Consider the following 27014-nt stretch of genomic DNA (forward strand, 5'->3'; position numbering starts at 1 on the left):
ACCTGGCTTTATCTGAGCAGAGGTCTTAGAAAAGAACCCTCTGCCGCTGCCACTGACATGGAGACTTGTCTTTCTGAGAAAGATGTTAAAAGATTTCTGAAATAGAAAAAAATAAGTTTTTTTTTTTCTGTTCAGTAACCTGCTGCTGACTGACCACCTGGTAATGCCAAGAGACAGTATATCTAGGACACATAAATAAATACCACAAAGAACTCAGGAATTGGTGGTCAGCAGTGGCACACGCCTTTAATCCCAGCACTCTGGAGGCAGAGTTCAAGGCCTGGTCTACAGAGTGAGTTCCAGGACAGTCAGAGTTAGATAGAGAAACCTTGTCTCAAAACAACAACAACAACAAAGGAACCCATGAGTCCAGAATCACTAAGATAAGAAAGACAAAGAAGCATCATTCACAGCAGAGTGTTGTTGGGCACGGCAGTGTCCTCCTGGAGGAGAGTGTTGTTGGGCACTGCAGTGTCCTCCCGGAGAGTGTTGTTGGGCACTGCAGTGTCCTCCTGGAGAGTGTTGTTGGGCACTGCAGTGTCCTCCTGGAGAGTGCTGTTGGGCACTGCAGTGTCCCCCTGGAGGAGAGTGTTGTTGGGCACTGCAGTGTCCTCCTGGAGGAGAGTGTTGTTGGGCACTGCAGTGTCCTCCTGGAGAGTGTTGTTGGGCACTGCAGTGTCCTCCTGGAGGAGAGTGTTGTTGGGCACTGCAGTGTCCTCCTGGAGAGTGTTGTTGGGCACTGCAGTGTCCTCCTGGAGGAGAGTGTTGTTGGGCACTGCAGTGTCCTCCCGGAGAGTGTTGTTGGGCACTGCAGTGTCCTCCTGGAGGAGAGTGTTGTTGGGCACTGCAGTGTCCTCCTGGAGAGTGTTGTTGGGCACTGCAGTGTCCTCCTGGAGGAGAGTGTTGTTGGGCACTGCAGTGTCCTCCCGGAGAGTGTTGTTGGGCACTGCAGTGTCCTCCCGGAGAGTGTTGTTGGGCACTGCAGTGTCCTCCTGGAGGAGAGTGTTGTTGGGCACTGCAGTGTCCTCCTGGAGAGTGTTGTTGGGCACTGCAGTGTCCTCCTGGAGGAGAGTGTTGTTGGGCACTGCAGTGTCCTCCTGGAGGAGAGTGTTGTTGGGCACTGCAGTGTCCTCCTGGAGAGTGTTGTTGGGCACTGCAGTGTCCTCCTGGAGAGTGTTGTTGGGCACTGCAGTGTCCTCCTGGAGAGTGCTGTTGGGCACTGCAGTGTCCTCCCGGAGAGTGTTGTTGGGCACTGCAGTGTCCTCCCGGAGGAGAGTGTTGTTGGGCACTGCAGTGTCCTCCTGGAGGAGAGTGTTGTTGGGCACTGCAGTGTCCTCCCGGAGGAGAGTGTTGTTGGGCACTGCAATGTCCTCCTGGAGGAGAGTGTTGTTGGGCACTGCAGTGTCCTCCCGGAGAGTGTTGTTGGGCACTGCAGTGTCCTCCTGGAGGAGAGTGTTGTTGGGCACTGCAGTGTCCTCCCGGAGAGTGTTGTTGGGCACTGCAGTGTCCTCCCGGAGGAGAGTGTTGTTGGGCACTGCAGTGTCCTTCTGGAGGAGAGTGCTGTTGGGCACTGCAGTGTCCTCCTGGAGGAGAGTGTTGTTGGGCACTGCAGTGTCCTTCTGGAGGAGAGTGCTGTTGGGCACTGCAGTGTCCTCCTGGAGGAGAGTGCTGTTGGGCACTGCAGTGTCCTCCTGGAGGAGAGTGTTGTTGGGCACTGCAGTGTCCTCCTGGAGGAGAGTGTTGTTGGGCACGGCAATGTCCTCCTGGAGAGTGAGGAAAAGCACACAGTGAGATGGGGTTCACAGACACAGATGCGGGCAGCATCTGAATGCAGGGAATGGCACCTTCCACTGAACTGAGGTGTAGCCCTTGCTTCTTGAGCACCTGAGCATGCCTTCAAAGGAAGAGTGGGCCAGTCCTAAGTCTTGGGGGTCTACTTCCTATCAGTGTATGCACCCCACAGTAAGCTTCTTGTTCAAATAAATAAATAAAAGATGGAAGTCGGGTCTAGAGAGATCCAACAGGAAAACTGACTTAGCAATCATGAGAACTGGAATTGAGATCGCAAGAGCCATATAAGAAGCTGGGCTTCCCACACACCTGTAACACCTGTAACCCAAGTTCAGGGGCAGTGGATACAGAGGTCTCTGGAACTTGTCGGCTTCCAGCTTGACTCAGATAACATGAGCCCTATGTTCGGGGAGGGTCCCTGCCTCAAAAAAATAGGTGGACCCTGATAGGTGAAGACACCTGGCCTCTGAACATGTTTACAGGCAGGCACACACACACACACACACACACACACACACACACACATACAATCTTTTTCTTAAAGGGGGTGGGGCCTGGAGAGATGGATCTGCTGTTAAGAGACTGCTCTTCCAGAGGACTGGAGTCTGTTTCCCAGCACCCATACCAGGTGGCTCATAACCCTCTTCTGCAGAGTGGGTCTGGCAGCCCTCTTTCAACCTCTGAAGGCCCTGTATTCAAAACCACCACATACACACATACAAGCAATTAAAAATAAAACATAAAAGAAATATGAAAGTCATCATTGCACCAACAGGAAAAAGTAATTCACATGAAGTGGCTAACACAGAACTAGGTAAAATTTTAGTAAAGATTCAATACTGTTAGACACCATCAGTGTGATCCTATACATGTCAAAGACTATGGCAGGCCCTGGTCATTCAAAAATAAACTCCATGTTCTGGTAGCAGAGAGAGACAAGCTGACAGGGCATTGTCGTAGTCTGAGAATATGGACGTAGAAATACATTTAGAGATTCTGAATCTTTATTCTTCATTTCAGTCACTTGTTCCTACAGAAGCCAAAGCTGGAAAAGTGTCTTCCTGCGGCCTCAGGACAATAAACAGCCCAGTTTGAAGTAAGGCCTCCTGAGTCCCATTCAGGTAAGATGTTCCCGATATTAACCTCTCTGAAGGAAATGTCCTGTCTTCTTGCTCCTTCACACTCTTTGTCTCTGATTCTCGCTTTCTAGAAACTGTTCTCTATGTCAGTGAGCAGAGAGACTGTGTAACTGACCTCCTTGTCTGGTTCATGGGCTCAACTCATTTCTATGGAAGCAACTCCAGGACATGTCCTGGAAGCTGTGAAGCCTACCTTCCTCTCTGGAAAGCAGCAGGGTCTGCGGATGGAGATGGCTGTAGAGAGGGTGTCTCACGGCATCCAGAAATGGGAAGAGACTCTTCGAGAGGTGACCTGAGAGGAGAAACCCTGACAGAACAGGCTAGAGAGATTCAGTGTTATCAATACTACCTCTGACAGGAATCAGTACCAGCCCTGAGCTCTGCCAAGTCGGGGCTATGGGTGTGGGCTCCCCACTAACCCTGAAGCAGTCATGCCCTAGATCTGCCACCAGGGCTCTCCCATGGCCAGCAGAGAGTGCCCACTCACTTCTCCTCCACTTTTCCTCTCCGCCCTCATTTGACCCAAGTGTTTAGCGATACCCACACCTACATTCTGTGCTCACACCAGTGCACACAAACGCACGTGTTCCACCTACTTTGATTCACAAGTGCGGAATCGTGAATCCAGCAAACAAGCACACACACGCACACACACTCACACACACTTACACTTGCTCACGCCTGCCTCACATACGCACACTCACTCACAATCTCACTCACCCACAGCACCTTGCTGATCTCTCTCCGCCAATCTCCAAAAGGAAGATCTGGGCATGATTAGAAAGAATGTCTGTACAATTGGGTATCAGGTTAAAAGTTTGTTTACTCTGTCCTGACGGTGGTGGCGCATGCCTTTAACCCCAGCACTCCGGAGGCAGAGGTAGGTGGATCTCTGTGAGTTTGAGGACAGCCTGGTCTAAAAAAGTTTGTTCTACTCAATTACCAACTTCCAGGAGGTTTTGTAATCCCTCAGACCCAATGACAGGAAGGTGTCTGCTGGGTGAATAGTTTCAACGGTTTATCAATGGGTTTTCTCATGTCTCCCTCTGAAATGCCACTGTGTGTCAATTTCCGTTTGCACGCATCCTTTATCAAGTTGAATAAAGTATTCCTTAGTATGAATTCCTTTTTAAAATACTTATCTAGGGACTGGAGGGATGGGCTCAGAGGTTAAGAGCACTGGCTTGCTTTTCCAGAGGACCCGAGTTTGATTTCCAGCACCCACATAATGGCTCAGAACTGTCCGTAACCCCAGTTCCAGGGGATTCAATAACCTCTTCTGGCTTCTGTGGGCACAAGGCACACAAGTGGTTCACAGACATAGATGTAGGTAAAACACCCATATACACAAAATAAATTAAATTTTAATTTTTAAAATGAGAGGAGGGAGGAGGATTAAAAAAAAAAAGGTGTGTCTATCCAGGCCTGGTGGGATAGGCCTGCAGTTTCAGCTGTGCTGGGGCCTAAGGCGGAAAACCAGCAAGCACAGCCCAGTCTGGGCTACAGAGTGAATTCAGTGTCAGCTGTATAACCTAATGAGACCTTGTCTCAAATAAAAACTAACAGTGCATAGGGACGTAGCTTGGTGGTTGGTGCTTATCTAGCTTGTAAGAGGGCCTAGCTTCATCTTCTAGAACTGAAGGAGAAATGAAAGAACTGTGGGGATTCCCAAGAACAAAAGGCACAGGTTTACAACGCTTACCTCTCATGCGCAGGGCCTAGAGTTGAACCCCCTGTGCCAAGGGAGGAAGGGAGGGAGGGAGGGAGGGAGGGAGGGAAGGAAGGAGAGAGGGAGGGGAAGAGAAAAGGCACACGTGGCACTTGCCTACCCTGTGCCCCAGGTCCTGGGCAGTTTCTGCAGTCAGTGAGTAAGCTGCCATTTGGGATAGAGGCTGCTCAAAGTAGTAATTATGTGTGAATTCCTATTGGGCCAGCACTTAGCAACGGCAGTCCATCTTCATAGCCTGTAAGAGAACTGTGGACTGGGACTGGGACTGGGATCATGCTAACCACGGTAGCCTTGGACTGGGGCTCGCTCATTCGAGGGCCCACCTGGTGACCCTCGGGAGAACAGCTCTTGCAGTCAGAATTGGGGCAGTGCCCCACCCTGCCCCCACCTGCCTCGTTTCTCAAGTCTTCCTTCTTCTCAGACAGCAGAAAGGAGGTCTGTTTCCAACACAAGAGAGGGATGGTCCCCTTACAGGTACCTCAACTAGTGCTTGAACTAATGAAACTGCCATCTCTGAAGGTTAAAGGAACGCCCAACTGTCGGCCATATTATCTGGTTCAGACGGATACTCCCCACACCACCAGAGAACAGGTTTTCCCAGTTGCCTTTGTCCTCCAGCATCAAGCAATCACCGTGTCCATGATACACTAGGAGCCCAACAGACCAACAGATCAACCAAAGGGTGCTAACGAAACATTCCTATTTGGATCTTTTCAGGGTTTCTAGGAACCAAGCAGAGAAAACCTGCCATGGAGCACAATTTCCACCCTCCATGTGAAACCTGCCTTGACCACCTTTCCCTGGGGTTGAGAAAGAAAGCTCAGCGGGACTCGGGTAGTGATGTTCAGGGACATATTCTGAAGGATGTATGTCTCAGGACAGAGTGCAGCTGGCAGTTGCAGAAAAAAATCAGAGTATCTTTCCATAAGAAGTGGCAGTGAGGAGTATATGCTTGAGAAACACCTGCCTTGGGAAAACTAGTTTTCTCACCTCCACACATAGCAACATCATTCACATTAGCCAGAAGGTGGGGACAACCCGACCGTGGTGAATGCATACAGCAATGGTCTGTACATACAGTGGAGCGTTATTCAGCCCTAAAGGGCAAGGAAACTCAGACACCTACTCCCACATGGAAGAAGCCTGAAGACGTTACACTAAGTGAAGAGCCAGTCACAAAAGGGCAAAGGCTGTGTGGTTCCCTTTATTTGAGTTATAAAAGCTGTGAGGTCACAAAGATATAAGAGAAGGTACAGCAGTAGTTGTCGGGGACTGTAGAAAGGAAGGAATTATGAGTATAGAATTTCACTTTCACAAGATAAAGAGTTCTGGACATTGTCTGCACAGCCCTATGATTGTGTTTAACACTGCTGAATTCCATACTCTGAAATGGTTAACACGATCAACTTTATGATATGTGGTGTACATGTGTGTCATGAATGCATATCTGTGCATACATTTGGAGACCACAGGAAGACATCGAATGTCCTGCTCTATGGTTCATCACCTTGTTCCCTTGAGACAGGGTCTCTCACTGAATCTTCAGCTAGCCTGATAGCCAGGGAGTCCTAGGGATCCTCCTGTTTCTGCTACTCATCACCCAGTGCTTGGTTACAGGCATGGATGACTATGCCCAGTTTTTTACATGGTTTCCAGGGTTCTAGCAGTTTGAACTCGCGTCCTCAGGCTGGCATAACAAGCATTATTTACCACTAAGTTATGTCCTCCAGCCCCAACTACATGTATTTCACTATAATTTAATAGTTACTTTATTTTATTCTAAATTATGCAAGAATGCGTGTGGTAGTATGTGGTGGTGTGTGTGGGTGTCTGGAAACTATGAGAGGGTATTGGTTTGCCTGGAGTTGGAGTTACAAGCTGCCTGACATAGGTCTTGGGAACCAAACCTGGGTCCTCTGAAAGCCAGCAGGCACTCTTAACCATCAAGTCATCTCTCCAGCCCCACACAATTCTGTTTTGCTCAACGTTTTCTTTGAGACTGGGTCTTATGTAGCCAAGAATGACCTTGAATCTCCTGCCTCTACTCACCCCCCACCCCCATTAGCTGGGATTAGAGGCATTTCATCATACCCTGTTTATGTGTTACTGGGGATTGATACCTAGGGCCTCATGCTTGCTAAGCAAGCACTCAGACAACTGAGTTATATCCCCTCCTTTCCATGACTTTAACTGTAATCTGTTCCATTTGCTGACTGGGTTGTGGATTTCCCTGTTTCTCAGGCCAGTTTGAACATCTGGTCTCCGAGCAGCTTTGATAGGAACAGATAGAGGCTCCTCCTACAGGATGTAGATGTGTGAGCCCTTGGTAGCAGCAGTGGGCAGCCTCGGGATGGCTGAGAACGGTTGAGTGCTGCTCTTCTTAACCCTGGCCCCAGCAATGAATGGATCCACAGAGAACTTACTTTTCCTGCCCACACAAAAGCAAAAACATTCTCTCTCGGGTGATGTTTGCTCTGGCTGAGCTGCAGGACTGTCCAGGTAGGAAATAAGGTATAGGCTCTGATGTCCTCTACGGCAGGCTAAACAACAGCCCTACAAAAACACCCGCATCCTACTTTAGGGACCGTGAGTGGCTTACAGGTGATGTGCTCCAGTGAAGGATCCTGCCATGGGGAGACAATCTTAGGTTGTCTGGATAGGCCTAGAATGTCCACAAGGATCGGAAAGAAGAAGGCTGAGGAGAGGTGTTGCGGATTGCTGCCATCCAAGTATAACCGTCTGACTTCAAAGAGAGCTGAGACCACTTTCAAGAGACTTCAGAACTGGGCCTGTTGAATGTTGATGCTCCCTCAAAAAAGAGGGGTAAAGAGGATCACTGGACCTCCATCTGAGATTCTGACCACACTCCCTCCTAGACCTTCCGGCCTGCTGTATATTATTCTGCCCTGACTGCATGTGACTTCATGGCCCTGGGAAGTGCTACAGTCTATAGGCCATGGAAGGTTAACTGAAGGGGTGATTGCATCAAGCTGGAATGAGACTTCACAGTGATGTAGTTGCTTTGGTGTCCCCACGCTCCTGTAAGCAACTCCTCACCCATGCACTGAAAGAAAGCCCAGTAAGATCATTGGCTTCCCAAGTTGGTAGACTTTTAACTGGGGTTTCCCTCCTGTCCACCGGTTCCCAAATAACCACTCTGAGGCTTAATTTTCATTGCAAACTATTTGGGCTATTAGCTCATTCTTATTATTAGCTAGCTCTTACAACTTAAATTAACCCATTTCTATCCTATATTTTACCATGAGACTTGTAGCTTGTTACCTCACATCTTGCTTCCCTAGTGGCTGCTGGTATCTCCCAGTTCTGCCTTCTTTCTCTCTGTATCTCTGTTTAGATTTCCTGCCTGGCTATATTCTGCCTGGCTATTGGCCAAATCAGCTTCTTTATTAACCAATAATAACAAAATATATTCACAGCATACAGAGGGAGATCCCACATCATCTCCCCTTTTCTGTCTATTTAAAAAGAAGGGTTTTAACTTTAACATATTAAAATTTCATATAACTAAACAGGTATCAAGCAAGAATTACAGTTATAATATTTAGTCTATTTGTATTTGTCAAAATTAAAGAAAACACGCTATAATCTATTCTATATTTTAGATTCACTCATTTTGAGGAGACAGAGGAGAGGGGGCTTGTCAGATCCAGGGGCCCAAAACAAGCAGCCACAGACTTTGAGACAGAGCAAGGGGGTAGATGTTTGTTCTAGGTCTCTGGGGAAAAGAGTTCCTGAAACACAAGGTTGTGGTAAAGGTAAAGGTGCCACATCGCTGCTGACACTGAAGACAAAGGAAAGCTGTTGGTCCCCAAGTGAAGGAATGTGGCTTTAGAAGCTGGGAAGGGAGGGACAAGGAACCAGACTCTCCCTACAGACCTTGCTTCCAATCTTCAAATCAACAGGACCCTAAGAGAATAAACACTTTAAGTTGTCAGGAAATGTGTTATAGTAGCCAGAGGAAACTAACACTCCAGAAGAGAAGCTGGCTGGTCCCTGATCTCTCTCATTCCAGCATACTTCAGAAACTCCAGAAGAAGAGGGTGGACAGTCTAGATTCACAGGAATACAGGCACTTAGGTGCATCCCAAATTCTTTGGGACACTCTTGAAGCTAGGAGAACAGAGGCCTAGAAGAAGAAGCATGGGAAAGGAACATCCTTGTGAACTGGAACATATGGAATATGAACCCAGAGACGCTGCCCTTGGGATGCAGTCATCCAGATGAGCAAGAAAAGACATCAGGGTGCTGATGGTGGTGAAGCCCACACAGAGGATGAACCTGGAGCTTAGGAATAGAATCAACATCCCAAACTTATAGAAAATGCAAAGGCTCTAGTTGATTGAATCCTTGATGCTGCTGAGAGTCCTCACTGTGACAGTCCTCCGTCCCTGTCTGGTCCCCAGCTTAGCCTTGTCTCCACCCAGCCCCATCAAAACTGCCAACTCCTGAGCATCCACCATGTGCAGCAGGTCCCATGGGCTCTTCTAAAGAACTCCATTCCTTTCCTTTGATCATGCAGACTCGTGGTCTCACACATTTCATTCTTGTCTCCTTCCTTGACCATCTCTCTGGACTGCCTGAAGGCATTGTGTGAAGTATGATACATAAATAAACAAGCCCCGACAGTGTGGCAAATGCCTATGACCTCAGCTTTCAGGAAGGTGGGCAGTTGTTGTAAATTCAAGGCCAGCTGGGCTACACAGGAAAGCCTATCAATAAAAAGAAGGGTCCTGGGGAGATTTGCCCAGTGAGTAACATGTTTAGTGCTTCACTGCAATCCCAGTACTCACACAAGGAGATGGGAGGCAAAGTTCAAAGGTCATTTAGCCTTCAGTGTGAGACAGTGAATGACAGAGACCCTACCTCAAACAAAATGGTAACCAATCAGTTGTGCTTTGACCTCCACGTGAACGCTGTGACATATCTCTCTCTCTCTCATCTTCCACACACACAGTTACCAAAATGGACAAAAACTTCTGCAGCTGGGTGTTGATGGTACATAACTCTAATCCTAGCACAAGTCCATGTGTGCATGCACTGAGCTGTATGCCATTGTGGACTGCTGTGCTCTGGGCATGTCATGGTCACAACTATCCTGAATTCAGAGAAGCAGTGATAAGTCACAAGAGACCTTCACCGTATTAGAACCTCCTGAAAAGTCAATTCCCTCCTGAGAGGAAGGGAGGGTCGACTCCCTCTTGGGGAGTGGGTCATAAGATGGCATATGGAATTCCACCCCTCACTAAGGATATATAAGTGGCTAACTATTGAGGGGGAGCAGAGACTGTTCTTCAGTGATGTAACTGCCCCTAAGTTGCTCGTGCTCTTGTATTTAACCCCTCAGCCATGCTTCTCGAAGCAAGCCCAGTTAAACTCACTGCTTCATCAAGTTGGACTTGTTTGAGTCATGTTTCTGACCTGTCGTTGGGGCTATATCAGGGAAATAAACACCAGTTCATGGCTCCCCAGGAAGATCAGATGGCTCGCTGCAGTAGCGTTGTGTATGTGTGGCCTTTCTATGAGGAATGGCTAGTCAGACTTTCCCACTGCTGGCTGACTCTGGACAAGCTCGGTGCCCAATTAAAGGGCCCGTTGCCTCTCTTTGGGTGCTGTCGTTTTTCCTACCTAGGGTTTTGTCTCGGGCTCCAGGTGTGTGGCTTGGAGATAGGGAGAAGTGAGTCCACAGGCTGTCCAAAAAGAACCTGGAGAGAATCCTGACGTAGACCAAGGTGTGGGCAGCTCTGGTGTAGCCTTAAGGTCTAGGACTCTGAATCTGAGTCCAGTTCCTTACCTGGGAGCCAGAGAAGGGGCAACCTCTGCTGGCTCCACGGGGAAGCTAAGCATGAAAGTCACCAGATTTAGACAAAGTCAATGAAAACTTGCAAATGAATGAGGCTACATCACTAATTTTTCTGTGACTTCTGAAAGGAAAGGGGCAGGTAGTGACACAAGAGCCTGCTTTGCCTGCTTCTGTGGGGAGGTACAGAAGGGTTAAAAAAACAACAACCTAAATCCCTGCTCAGATCTGCCTGTGTGTCCTGTTTTCCCTTAGGCTGCACAACCTCCTTAGCTTTGGCCAGAAGCTGTGTGACCCTGAGCAATGGCTTAACCTTCTGCAGGTGGCTATCTCTCAGAGGGAGGGAATATTTGCTGTTGATGATGACAATGGCTCCCATTTATCAAGCGAGGTTCCACTGCCAGGTTTAATGCTGAGAACTCAACACATGTTTTCATTTAAGCCTTTCAACACCTCTATGACATAGACTTTATTATACTTTTTAAAATCTTATCAGAAAGCTGAACCTCAGATATGTAAAACTGTTTGTCTGAGACCTCCAGAACTCAGGATTTGAGTTGAGAGAGCAGACTCCAGTCTCAAGGTCTCAGCTAACCCTGGATCAGAATTCTTGGAAGAGAATGTATGGGCATATTGGTTGGCAAAGGATTACCAAGTGTATTTAATAGCTTATATAAAAGATTGTTGATTTTTAGAAAAGAAAGTTTTAAATAGTGTTTAAAGTTTAATATACATCCCTGATAAAACTAGGTCAATGAAACAAAAAGCAGTATACAAAAATGGAAATACTACTAAGAGAAAAAGTTTATTAACCTAGTAATAAATACAAATTAGCATGTGTGAGGGGAGAATGGGAAGAGAGTGGTCTGCAAGCCGAAAGCAGCCCTGGGGAGACTGGGAACTGTGAGAAATAAATGTCCATGATTTATAAACCCTCAGTCTGGGACAATCTGTTAATGTAGCCAAGAGAACTAAGATTTCGTATTACCTACAAGGAAGAAGAAAAATTGTGCAATATAGAAAGAAACATAATCATAGTTCAATGTACAAAACAAAAAAATTACAACTGTGCACTGCTGTTAGCTTATCAAACTGGAGAGGATAAAGTGGCAACTGGAACGTAATTGATTTAATGTACTCCTAATGTGTTGCTATTGTGTTCTTGGGATGAATATTTAGGTGTCTGATCAAAAAAAAAAGCAATAAACATTTTTATGATAATTGCCAAGGCAAAGTCAATTGCAAGCGGCCAGGCTTGTTGGGGATTGAGAAAACCCGGCGTCAGAGAAACCAGGACGGGGGGGGGGGGGGGGGGGGGGGGGGAGCGTGGGTCCCCCGCGGGGGAGGCGGCGGGGAGGCGGCGGGGCCTGGGTCGTGAGGTGGGGCGAGTGAGGACCACAACTCCCAGGCTCCCGCGCGCCGCCACGCCCTAGCCACGTGAGCCGCGCGGCGGGGGTACGGTAGCAGCTGCAGCCTTACCTAGCCAAGTCCGGAGCCGCGAGCGGACTGACGCGACCCGGGCGGCCGCCCAGTGCGCGCACCGTGGCGGTGAGTTCTGTGTTGCGCAGCGGAGGGGACGGAGGTGGGCGGCTGTGCGGCCCTCCGGGAGATCTTCGCAGTCCCTGGCCCCGGGCTAGAGAGGAGGTTGTGTCAGAGACGCTGTCACAGCTGGTGTAGGGCTGGGGGCGCTGCAGGTGAAGCTGGCTGTTGCTCTGGAGTTTGTTTGTCCCCTCCTGCCGGGTGTCAGTCACTACAACCAGGCCAGCCCCAAGTGGGACAGGTGGGTGGGGAGAGTGAGGACAGCTGTCCGCGGTCTCTTCCCGGGATCTAGCCAGATTCGAGGCTTTGCGGAAAGGTTTCCTTCAAGGGGAGGCCCGGCGGGGTTCAGCGCAGCCCACGCGCGTGCACTGAGCACACACCCCCAGATCGGCCTGACCTGGGTACGTTCTTGGGTCTGTTTCTTTAAAACTAGCGACTTCCCCATCCTTCTTGCCCCCGGAATCTGAAAGTAGCGTTTTTAACAGACGTCTTTTCCTGGTGAAGTTCTCCCTTAGAGAGAATGACGCTTGCTTCCTCTTTGAGGAAATCCTATCAGGTTCTTCATCTCACAAAGAATGTCTCGGAATCTAAGACAGGAAGCCCACCCAGGCTGTTTGGTAGAGAGGCACTCCACCTACACTCTGCTCATCCTCTTACACGGAAAATAGATGGGAACCCCTTGATAAAGGTGCCCAGGCAGTCAACGGCAGCACACGGGCTTTCGTCCCTTTTTGAAGTGTCTGGTTAAAAAACGAAGGCACTTTTCTTCAAGTTTAATCCCAAATGAGAAAAAAAGAAAAGAAGCCTTTGTGAATGACTCTGGTTTTGGGCACGGTCCCTCCTCTGTGAAGTGCCGCCCTTCATAAAGCACAGATAAACTGCCGGAGACACAGATTTATTATCCCCGGTGGGAACACAGCTGGCGCCCTGTGCTTACGTATCTCAACACAAGACCTGCCAACTAAAAGCTACAGTCCCTTCCTGTAAGTCTGGCTGTGCTGATTCTAGCTCCTCTCTCTCTCTCTCTTTCTCTCTCTCTCTCTCTCTCTCTCTCTCTCTCTCTCTCTCTCTCTCTCTCTCTCTCTCTCTCTTTCATAGTTCAAAATACAGAAGGAGCGAGGAAGGCAGGGGCATCGGAGGTTCTGAACTTTGTAGGGAAGTGGAATCGTTCCATATGGTGGGCAAGTTGAGGACACCCTGCCTTCTGGCTTCCCAGCTCCCTCCTGCTTCCCAACTGTCCCAGACACTTGCCTCCCCTCCCACAGGTGGCTTTGTTCCCTCCCCAGGTCACCCTGCCTCTCTGCTTCTGCCTGCAATCATTCCCCTGCTAAGCAATTCGAATGCCACCAGCCTTCTCTCAGTGATTTGCATCCTCAGGGTCTACACATTCCTAGCACAAGGAAAGGAGAAACTGTTGGGAGAAGTTTGCTGTCTGTAGGTCTTTCCGTGGGCAGCAAAAGGTGTTGACTGCTTTTTTGCTCCTGAGGTAGTTGGCCTGGACCCAAGGATGATAGAATAAAATGAGCTGTGGAAACTTCCAGAGTGAGTAAATTAGCTACTGGACACATGCCATCCATGCCTACTGCTTTACCAGCCAGACCTGGCAGGGTGGGGCCAGAGGCCTCTGCAGCTGCATCCTCGGGATACATGGAGTTCCCCTGTTGTTCGCATCATCATATTATTCTTGTGTGAACATTTTTTCAGGTCATCAACTGTTCATTTTGAAATTCTAACAAGGTGTCTCAGGATGGTGGAACTCAAAATGATTTTCCTATTTGGTACTATTGTAACTTTCTATGTTTGCCAACTACTACTTCCATATTAGGGAGATAAACTGCTTATCGTTCAACATGATTTTAAAGTTGTTACATAATTTACCTGGCCAACTCCAGCTAAGTAGGCTGGGGACATGGTGGTTTCGACTATTTCTCCAACATACCGCTACAGATTCTTGCTCCAGAAATACCCAGAGTGCTTATGAAACATGCTGCAATTTGAAGAGTGACTCATGCTTTCTAGAAAGTCCCGTGACTGAATACATGGACCTTTACACAAGGCCCTGCTAACAGTTGCTGGCAATAGCAGAGATGTTGGGCTGGGGGAGGTACTGGCAGGAGCTGAGCACAGCGCAAGCCTGTGCAGCCCTCGAAAGTATGTGTTCAAACTAATACCATGCCCAGTGCTCATCCGAACCTCTTCCCCTGGGTTCTGATTGACAGGTCTAAGGAGCCCAGGCACTGCATTTTCAGTAAAGCTCTGAGGTCCTAAGGGAAATGACATCCTTCACTAAGCTACCTGGGCAGCGTGGGACTTGTTGACAGTCTCTGCCCTCAGTGGTTCACCTGTAATTCCCTGTGTGTGTGGAACCAGGATTTCGCACATCTGTGGTCTGCCCAGGTGTCTTTCCTCCTCACCTCTACCCTCTTGCTTTGCATCCTGTTTACCAGCTGTAGTGCCTTAAGCACTGGCTTTTCTTCCCTGTCCTCACATACCATGGTCTTGTTGGCTTCGTTTCTTTATCCTTAAAGCCCTAAGCACCACCATTGTGATTGCATGGATGTCTTTTCTCCTATATTTTTCTCCTTTCCTAGCTTCTTCCCTTTTTTTTCCCCCAGTGTGACTTGTCTCTGCCATTTTCACATCTTTTTTGGAAATGTTAAAACTAACAATCAAAGACTCAGTTGATGAGTGCTTGTCTAGCACACACGGGGTCATAATTGAATCCCCAGTGCCACAGAAACCTAGTGCGGTGGTTCATTCTTGTTATCCCAGCACTCAGAGGCTGGAATTAGGAGGATCACAAGTTCAGAATCATTCTCAAATTCAAGGCCAGCCGGGACTATGCAAGACCCTGAACAAAACAAAAATGTAATGGTTCCGCAGTTAAGATTGTGTTCTGCTTTTGCAGAGAACCTAGTTGGGGTCCCAGAACGCATGGCATCTGTGGGTAGCCACAACTACCTGCAACTGTAGCTCCAGGAGGAGTCTGGGACCCTCTTCTGTGGGCACATGCAAAAGCTCGCACACAGGTTCACACCTATACACATAATTAAAAATAAAAGTATTTTTTGCCAGATAAAGCATTGCATGCCTTAACCGAAACACTTGGGAGGCAGAGGCAGATAGATCTGGTATATGTAGCAAGTTCCAATACATGGTGAGGCTCTCTCTCTCTCTCCATATGTATGTATGTATGTATAAAACAAAAAGAAAAAAATTTTCCACAAATTAGTATTGTTTACTTATGTCGAATGAGGGTCAGGTTTGAAGACATGAGTTCTATTCCTGCTGCTGCCACCACCTCACAATATAACCCTGGGCATGCCATAACTTCATCGTGGGCTTCCTTAAAGGTTGTGTTGAGAGCACAGACTCTGAAACCAGTCTGTCTGGGCAAAATCCTGCTGGCCAAGATGCCAACAGATATGAGAAAAGATCAGCACTCTCCCGGGTTAGAGTCTGTCCAACAAGAAAAGGAATGAGCAGGAGACAGGGCTCTAGGTTCTGCCTTCTGGCAGGAAAGAGAACTGTTGAGCTATTCCAGCTTCCCCCAGACTTGATTACAGAGTCATCTCTTAGACTGTCTTAACAGCCTGTGGTTCTCATAGAATCCTTTAGGTTTTGGGGAGAGGGAGCGGTTTTTGTTTTGTTTTGTTTTGTTTTTTTAGAGGCGAGGTTAAAACTCTTTTTTTTAAATTGATTTTTATTGAGCTCTACATTTTTCTCTGTTTCCCTCCCTGCCTCTCCCCTACCCTTCAACCTTCTCTCAAGGTCCCCATGGTCCCAATTTACTCAGGAGATCTTGTCTTTTTCTACTTCCCATGTAGATTAGATCTATGTGTGTCTCTCTTAGGGTCCTCATTGTTGTCTAGGTTCTCTGGGATTGTGATTTGTGGTCTGGTTTTCTTTGTTTTATGTTTAAAAACCATTTATGAGTGAGTACATGTGATAATTGTCTGTCTGGGTTTGCCTGCAAAATTCAAGATGTCATTTTTTTTCTGCTGTGTAAATGTACCACATTTTCCTTATCCATTCTTCGGTCTAGGGGCATTTAGGTTGTTTCCAGGTTCTGGCTATGACAAACAATGCTGCTATGAACATAGTTGAGCACATGTCCTTGTGGCATGATTTATCATCCTTTGGGTATATACCCAAAAGTGGTATTACTGGATCATGAGGAAAGTTGTTTCCTAATTTTCTAAGAAATCGCCACACGGACATCCAAAGGGGCTGTCCAGCTTGCATTCCTACCAACAATGCAGAAGTGTTCCCTTTTCCCCACAACCTCTCCAGCATAAGTTATTATCAGTGTTTTTGATCTTGATCTTGGCCATTCTTACAGTTGTAAGATGGAATTTCAGAGTTGTTTTGATTTGCATTTCTCTGATGACTAAGGATGTTGAGCATTTCCTTAAGTATCTTTCAGCCATTTTAGATTGCTCTGTTGAGAGTTCCATTTTTTTTATTGGATTATTCTTTTTTATTGGATTGTTTTCTTGATGACCAATTTCTTGACTTCTTCATATATTTTGGAGATCAGATCTCTGTCTGATGTGGGGTTGGTGAAGATCTTATTCTGTAGGCTGTCGTTTTGTCTTGTTGACCATGTCCTTTGCTTTACAGAAGCTTTTCAGTTTCAGGAAGTCCTATTTATTAATTGTTTCTCTCAGTGTCTATGCTACTGGGGTTATATTTAGGAAGTGGTCTCCTGTGCCAATGCGTTCAACTGTATTTCCCACTTTCTCTTCTGTGAGGTTCAGTGTGGCTGGCTTTATGTGGAGGTCTTTGATCCATTTGGACTTGAGTTTTGTGCATGGTGATAGATATGGGTCGATTTTCATTCTTCTACATGTTGATATCCAGTTATGCCAGCAGCACTTGTTAAATATGCTTTCTTTTTTCCATTTGATATTTTTTGCTTCTTTGTCAAAAAATCAGGTGTTCAAAGGTGTGTGGATTAATATTCAGGTCTTCCATTCGGTTCCATTGGTTGTCCTGTCTGTTCTTATGCCAAAACCAGGCTGTTTTCAGTAGTGTGGCTCTGTAAGTAGAGTTTGAAGTCAGGGACTATGATTCCTTCAGAAGTTCTTTTATTTTACAGAATTGTTTTGGCTATCCTGGGTTTTTTGCTTTTCCATATGAAGTTGAGTACTGTTCTTTCAAGGTCTGTGAAGAATTTTGCTGGGATTTTGATGAGTGTTTCATTGAATCTGTAGATTGCTCTTGGTAAGATTGCCTTTTATTATGTTAGTTTTACCTACTCAATAGCATGGGAGATCTTTTCATTTTCTGGTGTCTTCAATTTCTTTCTTCAAAGATTTAAAGTTCTTGTCATACAGGACTTCCACTTGGTTGGTTAGAGCTACTCCGAGATAGTTTATGCTATTTGTGGCTATTGTGAAGGGTGATGTTTCTCTGATTTCTTTCTCAGCCCATTTATTATCTGTCTATAGGAGGGCTACTGATTTTTTCAAGTTAATCTTGTATCCTGCTACATTACTGAAGGTGTTTATGAGTTGTGGAAGTTCCTTGGTAGAATTTTTGGGGTCACTTATGTTAACTATCATTTCATCAGCAAACAAAGTTTGACTTCTTCTTTTCCTATTTGTATCCCCTTGATCTCCTTTTGCTGTCTTATTGCTCTAGTTAGAACCTCAAGTACTATATTGACTAGATATGGAGAGATTGTCTTGTTCCTGACTTCAGTTGGATCATTTTGAGGTCCTCTCCATTTAGTTTGATGTTGGCTGTTGGCTTGCCATATATTGCCTTTATTATGTTTAGGTATGTCCCTTGTATCCCTGCTCTCTCCAGGACCTTTATTATATAGGGATGTTGTATTTTGTTGAAGGCTTTTTTAGAATCTGATGAGATGATCATGTGGTTCATTTGTTTTATTTCTTTTCAGTTTGTTTATATGGGTGGATTACATTGACAGATTTTCGTATGTTGAACCATCCCTGCATCTCTGGGATGAAGCTGACTTGATCATGGATGATTTTTCTGGTGTGTTCTTGGATTCGGTTTGCCAGTATTATATTATTTTTACATCAGTGTTCATGAGTGAGATTGATTTGAAATTCTCTTTGTTAGTAATGGCTTTGTGTGATTTGGGTATCAGAGTAATTGTAGCCTTATAAAAAGAATTTAACAATGTCCCTTCTGTTTCTATTGTGTGGAACAATTTGAGGAGTATTGGTATTAGTTCTTCTTTGAAAATCTTGTAGAATTCTGTGCTAAAACAATCTTGCCCTGGGCTTTTTTGTTGTTGTTGTTGTTGAAAGACTTTTGATTACTGTTTCTATTTTTTCAGCAGTTATAGATCTATTTAATTTGCTTATCTGGTCCTGATTTAATTTTGGTAAGTGATATTTACCAAAGTTGTCCATTTCCTTTAAGTTTTCCAATTTTGTGGAGTACAGGTTTTCTAAATACGACCGGATGATCCTCTGTATTTCTTCCATACCTGTTGTTGTGTCCCCCTTTTCATTTCTGATTTTGTTAATTTGGATATTCTCTCTCTGCCTTTTGGTTAGTTTGGATAAAGGTTTGTCCATTTTGTTGATTTTCTCAAAGAACCAACTCTTTGTCTCATTGATTCTTTGTATTGTTTTCTTTGTTTCTATTTTGACTTCAGCTCTCAGTTTGATTATTTCCTGCCATCTAGTTCTCTTGGATGAGTTTGCTTCTTTTTGTTCTTGAGTTTTCAGGTTTTCTCTTAACTCACTAATGTGGGATTTTTCCAAGTTCTTTATGTAGGCACTAACTTTCTTCTTAACACAGCTTTCATTGTGTCCCTTAAATTTGGGTAGTTTGTGTGACCATTTTCCTTGATTTTTAGGAAGTCTTTAATTTCTTTGTTTATTTCTTCCTTGACCCATTGATGATTCACGTGAGCATTGTTTAATTTCCATGTGCTTGTGGTCTTTCTGGAATTAGTTTTAAGCCATCGTGATCTGATAAGATACATGGGGTTATTCCAATTATTTTGTATCTGTTGAGGTTTGCTTTGTTCCCTAGTATGTGGCCAATTTTTGAGAAGGTTCCCTGAGGTGCTGAGAAGGTATATTCTTTTATGTTTGATGAAATGTTCTATAGATGTCCGTTAAGTGCATTTGAGTCATAACATCTGTTAGTTCTCTTATTTCTCTGTTCATTTTTTGTCTGATTGACCTGTCCAGTGGTGAGATGAGAGTGTTGAAGTCTCCCACTATTAGTGTGGGGGTTTAATGTGTGATTTAAGCTTTAAAAGTGTTTCTTTTACATATGAAGGTGCCCTTGTATTTGGGGCATAGACGTTCAGTATTCAGATTTCTTCTTGATGGATTTTTCCTGTGACAAATATGAAATGTCCTTATTTGTCTTTTTTGATTGATTTTAGTTTGAAGTCTGTTTTGTTAGACATTAGGATAGCTACACATGCTTGTTTCTTAGGTCCATTTGATTGGAAAATTTTTCCCAACCCTTTACTCTGAGGCGATGTTTGTCTTTAAGGTTGAATTGTGTTTCTTATATACTGAAAGATTGATTCTATTTTCATATCCAATCTGTTAGCCTGTGTCCTTTATAGGTGAGTTGAGTTCATTTATATTAAAGAATATTAATGGCCAATGATTGCTAGTTCCTGTTATTTTTTATTGTTGGTGATATTATTGTGTGTTTTTTTTTTCATTCTTTGGGATTTGCTGCTATGAGATCATCTATTTTCTGTGGTTTTGTGGATGTAGCTAACTTCCTTGGGTTGGAGTTTTCCTTGTAGTACTTTGTGTAGGGCTGGGTTTGTGGCTAGATATCGGTTAAATCTGGTTCTGTCATGGAATATCTTGTTTTGTCCGTCTATGGTAATTGAAAGTTTTGCTGGGTATAGTAGTCTGTGGTCTCTTAATGTCTGCATAACGCTTGACCACAATCTTCTGGCTTTCATTGTTTCCAATGAGAAGTCAGGTGTAATTCTGATAGGTCTACCTTTATGTGTTACTTAGCCTTTTCCCTTTGCAGATCTTAATATTCTTTCTTTATTCTGTATGTTTAGTATGATTATTATGTGGCAAGGGGACTTTTTTTTCCTCAACCCAGTCTATTTGGTGTTCTATAAGCTTCTTGTATCTTCATGTGGATATCTTCCTTTAGGTTGGGAAAGTTTTCTTCTATGATTTTGTTAAATATATTTTCTGTGCTTTTTAGGTGGACTTATCCTTTTATCCCTGTTATTCTTAAGCTTGGTCTTTTCATGGTGTCCTATATTTCCTGGATATATTCCTGTGTTAAACTTTTGTTAGATTTAATGTTTTCTTTGACTCTATTTTTCCTCTATTGTATCTTTAGCACTTGAGATTCTTTCTTCTATCTCTTGTATTCTGCTGTTTATGCTTGCACTTGTGATTCCTGAGCATTTTATCATATTTTGTGTTTCCAGAATTTCCTTGGTTTGTGTTTGCTTTATTGTCTCTATTTCTGTTTTCAAGTCTTGAATCGTTCATCTGTTTGATTGCTTTTTCATGGTTTTCTTTAAGTAATTTGTTGATTTCTTCCAATTTTTTGTCTTTTTCTCCAATTTTTTGAGGGAATTTTTCATTTCCTCAAACATTCTCTTAAAGTTATATTTTAGGTCATTTTCTTCTGCTTCATCTATATTTGGGTGTTTAAGTCTTGCTGTTGTAGGGCTACTAGTTTTTGTTGGTGTCATGTTGCTCTTCATGGTGTTGAGTGTGTTCTTACCTTGTCTACCCATCTTCTCCTCTGATTGGTGTAGTTGGGGCTGTGTCTCTGGTGATAAATCTTCCAGGTGCCAGTGGATCCAAGGCTAGATAGTTGCTCCTCCTGGTGCTGTCAGGGTCACAGTTCCAGTCACCCCAGAGGTCATGCGGTGTTCCAGGAAGTTGCTCAGCGCTTGGGGAATTGTTCTGCAATCCTGGAGGTTGTTCAGGCCTGCTCCAGAGGAGGTTGCTGGCTCGGGCCTGTTCCAGCAGAGGTTTTTTTCACAGCCTACTGTTCTTTATTATATGTTTTGATGATCAACTTTGAGAAGTTGGAAGAAGAAAAAGGTAGATGCATATACTCTGTGACTTGGGGCTGTTACCTACCAATGAGTTAGTGGTTCTGGTGTTCCCAGTGGCCAGAGAATGCCCAATGGCACAGCTTCCAGACAAAGTGACAGCTAGCCTTGTTTTCCTGTCCCTCTACCTGCACTGAAGCCTGTCTCAGTCCAAACTCGGACAGCCTTTCTGAGAACCCACACTCTCTCCCGGAATGCTCATCAAGAGCTACCAGGCTTCTCACAAAGCGCACCCAGGGAAAATCCAGTTTTCTTTTCAGGGCTCCCCTTTCCCATTTGCAGTTGAGATGGAGTTAAAGGGGAGGAAGTTGGACTGAATCAATGTGTTCCTTTTTTGTGTTTTTAATGGTCCTAGGGGTTGAAACAAGGGCCTCACATATTGGAGGCAAGTTCTCCACCTTCCTCATCTCAGTGCTGGCTACAGACTGGGGTCAGCAAGGAGACTCATGAAGGAGTGGGTGTGTGTGGTGTACAGATGGGAGACATCTGTCCTTAGCCTTGCTTGACAAAAACTGTCACATCTGTCCAGGTTTACTGGGACAGAGAGGACCTGCTGCTGGCTCTGGAGAATGTGTTCCAGAACTAAGCAAAAGGCTGTGCCAGTACATAAGGCTTGGCATAGGGCTTCCTATTGAGTTTGGAGGGGACATCTCCATGTTGTTGGCCTTGTGAGGGTAAGGCACTCCCCATCTTCACTTCCACACGGAGCAGGGCTCAGTTATAGGTGTTACTGACCCACTTGGGCAAGCCCCTCCTCTTCCATGTGGCTTCTGGTGGACCTTCCAGAATGTAAGTCCTATAGCCCCAGGTTTCCCAAGGCAACTGCTGGAGAACATTAGGAAGCAGGACTGTGTCCAAGCTTCCTGTGATGCCGACCCTCATCTCTTTCAGATGCATTTCATCTTCTCAGATGAGGCTGTGCTTCTGTTTGATTTCTGGAGAGTCCACAGTCCTACAGGTAAGAATCGGGAAAGTCAGTGCCAGGCACCAGAAAACCTGGATTCTCTTTATTTTCTGTGGGCAGTGAAGGCACATTGAGCTAGAACTGTGCATTTATTATTCTAAGGCAGGCTGGGAATAATTCAGATGCCTGCTGTGGCAGTTATGCCCTTCCCCACAATGGATGGCCATTGTCCAGCTACAGACTAAGCCGTGAAATAGAAGAGCACTTTGTTAGTATCTCACCAAGATTCTGTGGGTTGACTATGCTAACTGAGCAGTCTGCACCCAGGGCCTCTCATGCAGTGGGGGGAGCCAGACAGTGGCTGGATACAGTCTTTTGAGGTACATTTAGAGTCTTGTCCTGGTTGTGAGCTGCAGCCTCAGCTGGGCTTCATCTGAGCCCCACAGTGGCTCCTCCTATAGTGTGGGCTTCCTCATGGCAGAGTGGCTAGGTTTTAAGAGCAGCTATCCTAAAAAGGACATGGGTGAAATACATGATTTAAAAACCTACCCCAGGGGCTGGGGAAGGCTCAGTTGGTAAAGTGCTTGCTGAGAGAGCATCAAGACCTTAATTTGGTTCCTAGCACCCATGTAAAAGACAGGCATGGCAGCATCCACCTGAAATCCTTGCCCTGAAGAGTAGAGACAGGAGGATTCCTGGGACTTGCTAGCCAGGCAGCCTATCTTTAGTTTCAGCAAGAGATGCAGTCTAAAAAAAATAAGGTAGAGAGCACTGATGCCTAATGTTGACCCCTGATTTCTACACACATGTGCATGCATACACATGAATATGCACACATATACACATTTACATACAAAAATAAAACCTACACTTGGAAGTTACATAGCATTATCTTTACCTATTGACTGATCCTTTGACCCTTCGGGCTAAAAGGGAGGGAACATGGCTCCCATCTCACGTTGGAAGGAGGGTGTGAGTGGGATATATGGGAGTGAACATCTTTGAAACTTACACTCTATCATAGATACTATAGAATAACCTGGAAAAAATAAGGCGGATGTATATGAACAGAAGGGAGTCCATGTCCTGTGGGAGTTGGATAGTGAAGCTGGATGCAAGTGAGTAAAATCAAGGCTATGACCCAACAAGTGCCATCAACCATTTGCTGAAGCAACTCTCAGAACTCAGGGAAATGCTTTACATAGGCATAAATAAGCCACTAGCCAGTGGTGATCAGCTCAGCCTGCAGCCCACCTGTTCCCCAGAATCTAGGAGTAAGGCTGAGTGTTCCAATCTTCTTATGGAATACTGGTTCCCCTCTATCCTGAGGTACTGAGCTACTTAGGGCTTCAGCCACAAGTTGTTGGCACATATAAGCTCCCACTAGCAAGTGTTTATTGAATACAGGGTATCTTTGTAAACTCACAGTGCACCTACCTCCGCTTCCTCAGTGCTGAGATCACAGCTATGCATTACCACTCCTAGTTCAAATATATCGTTATGCCATAAAGCCTCATAAAATACTTTGGATGGACCATTTATTATCTTGTGTTGTAAAACACAGGTAGCATCAGAGTTCATTTTACCTAGAGGCACAAATAAATACTTACTATTCTCTAACTTGTTGGATTTTTCTCTTTAATGTAATACGTGGAATACTAATAGACAATATTTAGGAAAATTGGGCAAAGAGGAAAATAAACACCCACTGTGTTCTAACATGTTGCTCTCCTGCCACACCCTCTCCCGGGGTTTCTGGTATACCTGAATGTGAAAAGAGTATGCCTCTAGGTGTACACCCCTCCATTTGCAAGAAATCTTTATAGAGATGTGTGCACAATGTGGGGGAGCTATTTGGATGGTGCTGTGTAGCTTCTTCACCCTCAACCCCTGGCTCTGCCAGAATGAGAACCACATTCCAGCATGTCAGAACTACTAAGAAATGTCTAGAGAAGCAAAGGGATGATGAAGGTCTGAGCTTAATGAAGGTGAGGAGGAAGAGGCCAGTGGTTGGAGTGGAGAGTGGGCTGTCCCGACTCCAGGGACAGCCCCCTGGGGAGTGTCTTGGGGAGAAGCAGTGCTTTTCAGCGAGCTCTACAACTTGGCTTGCTTGTTCTGGGGCACTGGGGATCAAACCTTGAGCCTCACTTGTGCTAGGCAAGCATTGTGTCTCTGGGCCTTTTTACTTTTTGAGATGTAGCCTCACTAAATTGTTTAGGTTAGTTTGGAGTCCACTCTAGCCCAGGCCAGCAGGAAACCGTGATCTCTCAGCCATCAGAGTACCTACAATTACATACAATACAACCTGTGTCCAACATCCATGTTGCTTTATTTATATGCATGTACACTTATGTGGAAGTGAATGTGCATCTGTATGTGTGTCCATGTGCATGTCAGAGGACAGCATCCTCGTTTTTAAGACAGGGTTTTTAACTGACTTGGAACCTGCCTAGTAAGCTAGGCTGGACTGGCCAGCAAGCCCAGGTATCCGGCTGTGTTTGCTTCCCCAGTGCTGGGAGTACAGCAGAGATGACTGCTGCTGCTGCCCCCACCACTTCCTACTTCCTCCTCCTCCTCCTCCTCCTCACAAATCTACCTCTGTTTTTTAATGCCTGCCACCACACCTGACCCACTTACTTATCTTTAATTGACAAAAACTGTCCATCTTATGTGGCGCTTTGAGATGTTTCAGTACATGCATAGGTTAAGTAGCATTCGAATCAGGGCCAGCCCACCTGTCTTTCTATGATGAAAACATGTAAAACCCTCCCCTAGCTTTTTTGAGACGTGATACACTATCATTATCTGCAATTGCCATGCAGGACATGACACACCCAAACCTATTTTCACCTTTGCCTCTTGGCAGGCATGGCCCTCTCAGTGCTGGTTGTCTTGCTCCTGGCTGTACTGTATGAAGGCACCAAGGTTGCCAAAGCCAAGTTGCTCCACAAGACTCTGGAGAACCTGCCTAATACGACTAGCCAGCAGCTCATCCTGGAATCAGACCAGGACTCTACAGGCTCCAGATCAACTCCAGCCGATGGCCACCGCCTCAGGTACAAACCACGAGTAGAAGGGTGGCAGGAGAAGTCATTATCGCCCAGACAGGCGGCTGGGCCAGAGAACCTTAGCCCCACACATACAAAGATAATTTGGGCCCCAGGGAGTTTTAGTAAGATGAATCAAAGCCTGGGTCTGTGGTATCTGGGCCAAAGCGACCTATCAAACAGCCTCTTGGGTGGATCCCAAGGATTCTCAGGGGTCTGCAGGGAACTTTAAACCTACGCTGCAGGCTGTCACCAGGCTCCAAACATAAGAGGACTGCCATCAGCCTAGTGTCCCACTTTCCCATGCTTCAGGCCCCACCTGCATTTCCTGCGACCTCACCTATGCTTAACGAGCCTGCCTGTCACATCAGCAGCCACTGATAGGAAAACCAGTACTCACAAGGTTCAGAGATTTAATAGGCACCCAAGTTCCTGTTCTTTTCATGGCTCCTCCACCTCCCACATTCAATTCAAGGGAGAGACTGGCTTCCCAATGATTGCTTCTTATTCCTTGTCAGACAAAATTGACTACATAAACTATAATGGTTTCTCCATTTGCCTAGGACGGCAGGAAGCTCAGAGCTAAATGTGGTGGGGATGTCTTTGGAGAGAAATCTCCGCTAGGTAAAATATGTTGTGCTGGGGCTCCGGAGCTTTCTGTCCCCAACAAAACACATCTGCTCATCACTGTGTAACTAACTTGTTTCTCTTTTATGCCTAGGTGGTTTTTGTGTTACTTTGGCCAGTCCCTAGTCCATGTCATTCAGGTGGTCCTTGGCTACTTTGTGATGCTGGCTATAATGTCCTACAACACCTGGATTTTCCTCGGTGCGATCGTGGGCTTGGGTGTGGGCTATTACCTAGCCTACCCACTTCTCAGCATGACTTAGTGGGCCAGTAGGTGCTGAGAGCTGGAGAGAGCTGGGGCCCGCGCTCCAGGCACTGTACTTCCAGCTGTTGTTTCTTATGATGGCCATTGCTCACCTCTTTCCCAGTTCCTGGCAGCATTGAGCTGAAGCCAGCAAATGGTCCATGGAGCTTAGAGGCCATTGGAGCTACCTCCCCTCCCAACCTGGACTACAAAGGGCCCAGGCCTCCTGTGGTGCCTTAAGCAAGTGGCTGTGACCAAAGGGAACATGGAGAGACTGGAACCTGGAGGCAGAGTAGCCAGGCTGTGATCATAGATCTCAGACTGCAAATTAAAATTTTCCAGAGAGCTTCAGTGAGGAAGGCCATGGAACCTGGATGCCCTCTTCTGCTTTGTGCCTTAATGCCGGGCATCTCCAGTCTTGGGGGATGGACCATGCCAGCACCTTCTCACCTTTTTGCCTTGGAACACATAAAGACGGCCATTGACAAAACAAGTTTTCGCTTTGAACTCCTGATTGGCAATTTTGCACATCCATACAAAACAAAGTTCCTAATGAACTCACTGTGTTCATGATGACAGCAGTGCCTGCAGCAGGCCAGTCTTGTGACCAAGGCCTTCCCCAGTCCTCTTGTCTGCATCATAGAGAACAGCATTTCCTAACAGAGCTGGCTGCCTCTTACTTCTTGCTGCTGACGCCTAATGACTTGGTAGGGAGCCATGAGTCAGTCACTGCAGTACTGATTCGGCAGGGGTGTGTGGGGAGGGGTGCTGACAGGTGCAATAAGCAGTCAAAACAAAGCCAGGTCATGTTAAGAGTTAAGTGAACTCCAGGTATTTGAGCCTTTTCACTTTACAGAAAAAAGTTAAGAGACAGGAATGGGGATACATACCTGTAATCCCCAGGAGGCTGAGCCTGGAGATCATGGGCTTGAGGGCGGCCTAGTCTACATAGAGGTCCAGGCTAGCCTGGCATGCGTGGTGAGACATACACACATCGCAGTCATTGCTTCATGTATAGTGTCTATATTCAAGTACCTTACTGACTCAATGAAAAGATGGTTTTAAGCTTTGGGAATTATAAACAAATACACTTTAATAAATTTCTATTTTGAACAGTCTGT

General features: G+C 45.8%; 1 protein-coding gene across 1 annotated transcript; it reads left to right on the forward strand.

Moving 5' to 3' along the window:
• The first annotated feature begins 11913 nt into the window (after positions 1-11913).
• Positions 11914-27011, forward strand: Slc31a2 (solute carrier family 31 member 2). Its single transcript, XM_075944855.1, has 4 exons — positions 11914-12025; positions 21963-22029; positions 24842-25031; positions 25744-27011. Exons 2-4 carry the CDS (start codon positions 21963-21965, stop codon positions 25910-25912), a joined length of 426 nt encoding a protein of 141 aa, XP_075800970.1. The 5' UTR covers positions 11914-12025; the 3' UTR covers positions 25913-27011.
• Positions 27012-27014: the final 3 nt, after the last annotated feature.

The sequence above is a fragment of the Microtus pennsylvanicus genome, chromosome 13 (assembly GCF_037038515.1).
Source record: "Microtus pennsylvanicus isolate mMicPen1 chromosome 13, mMicPen1.hap1, whole genome shotgun sequence".
NCBI lineage: Eukaryota > Metazoa > Chordata > Mammalia > Rodentia > Cricetidae > Microtus > Microtus pennsylvanicus.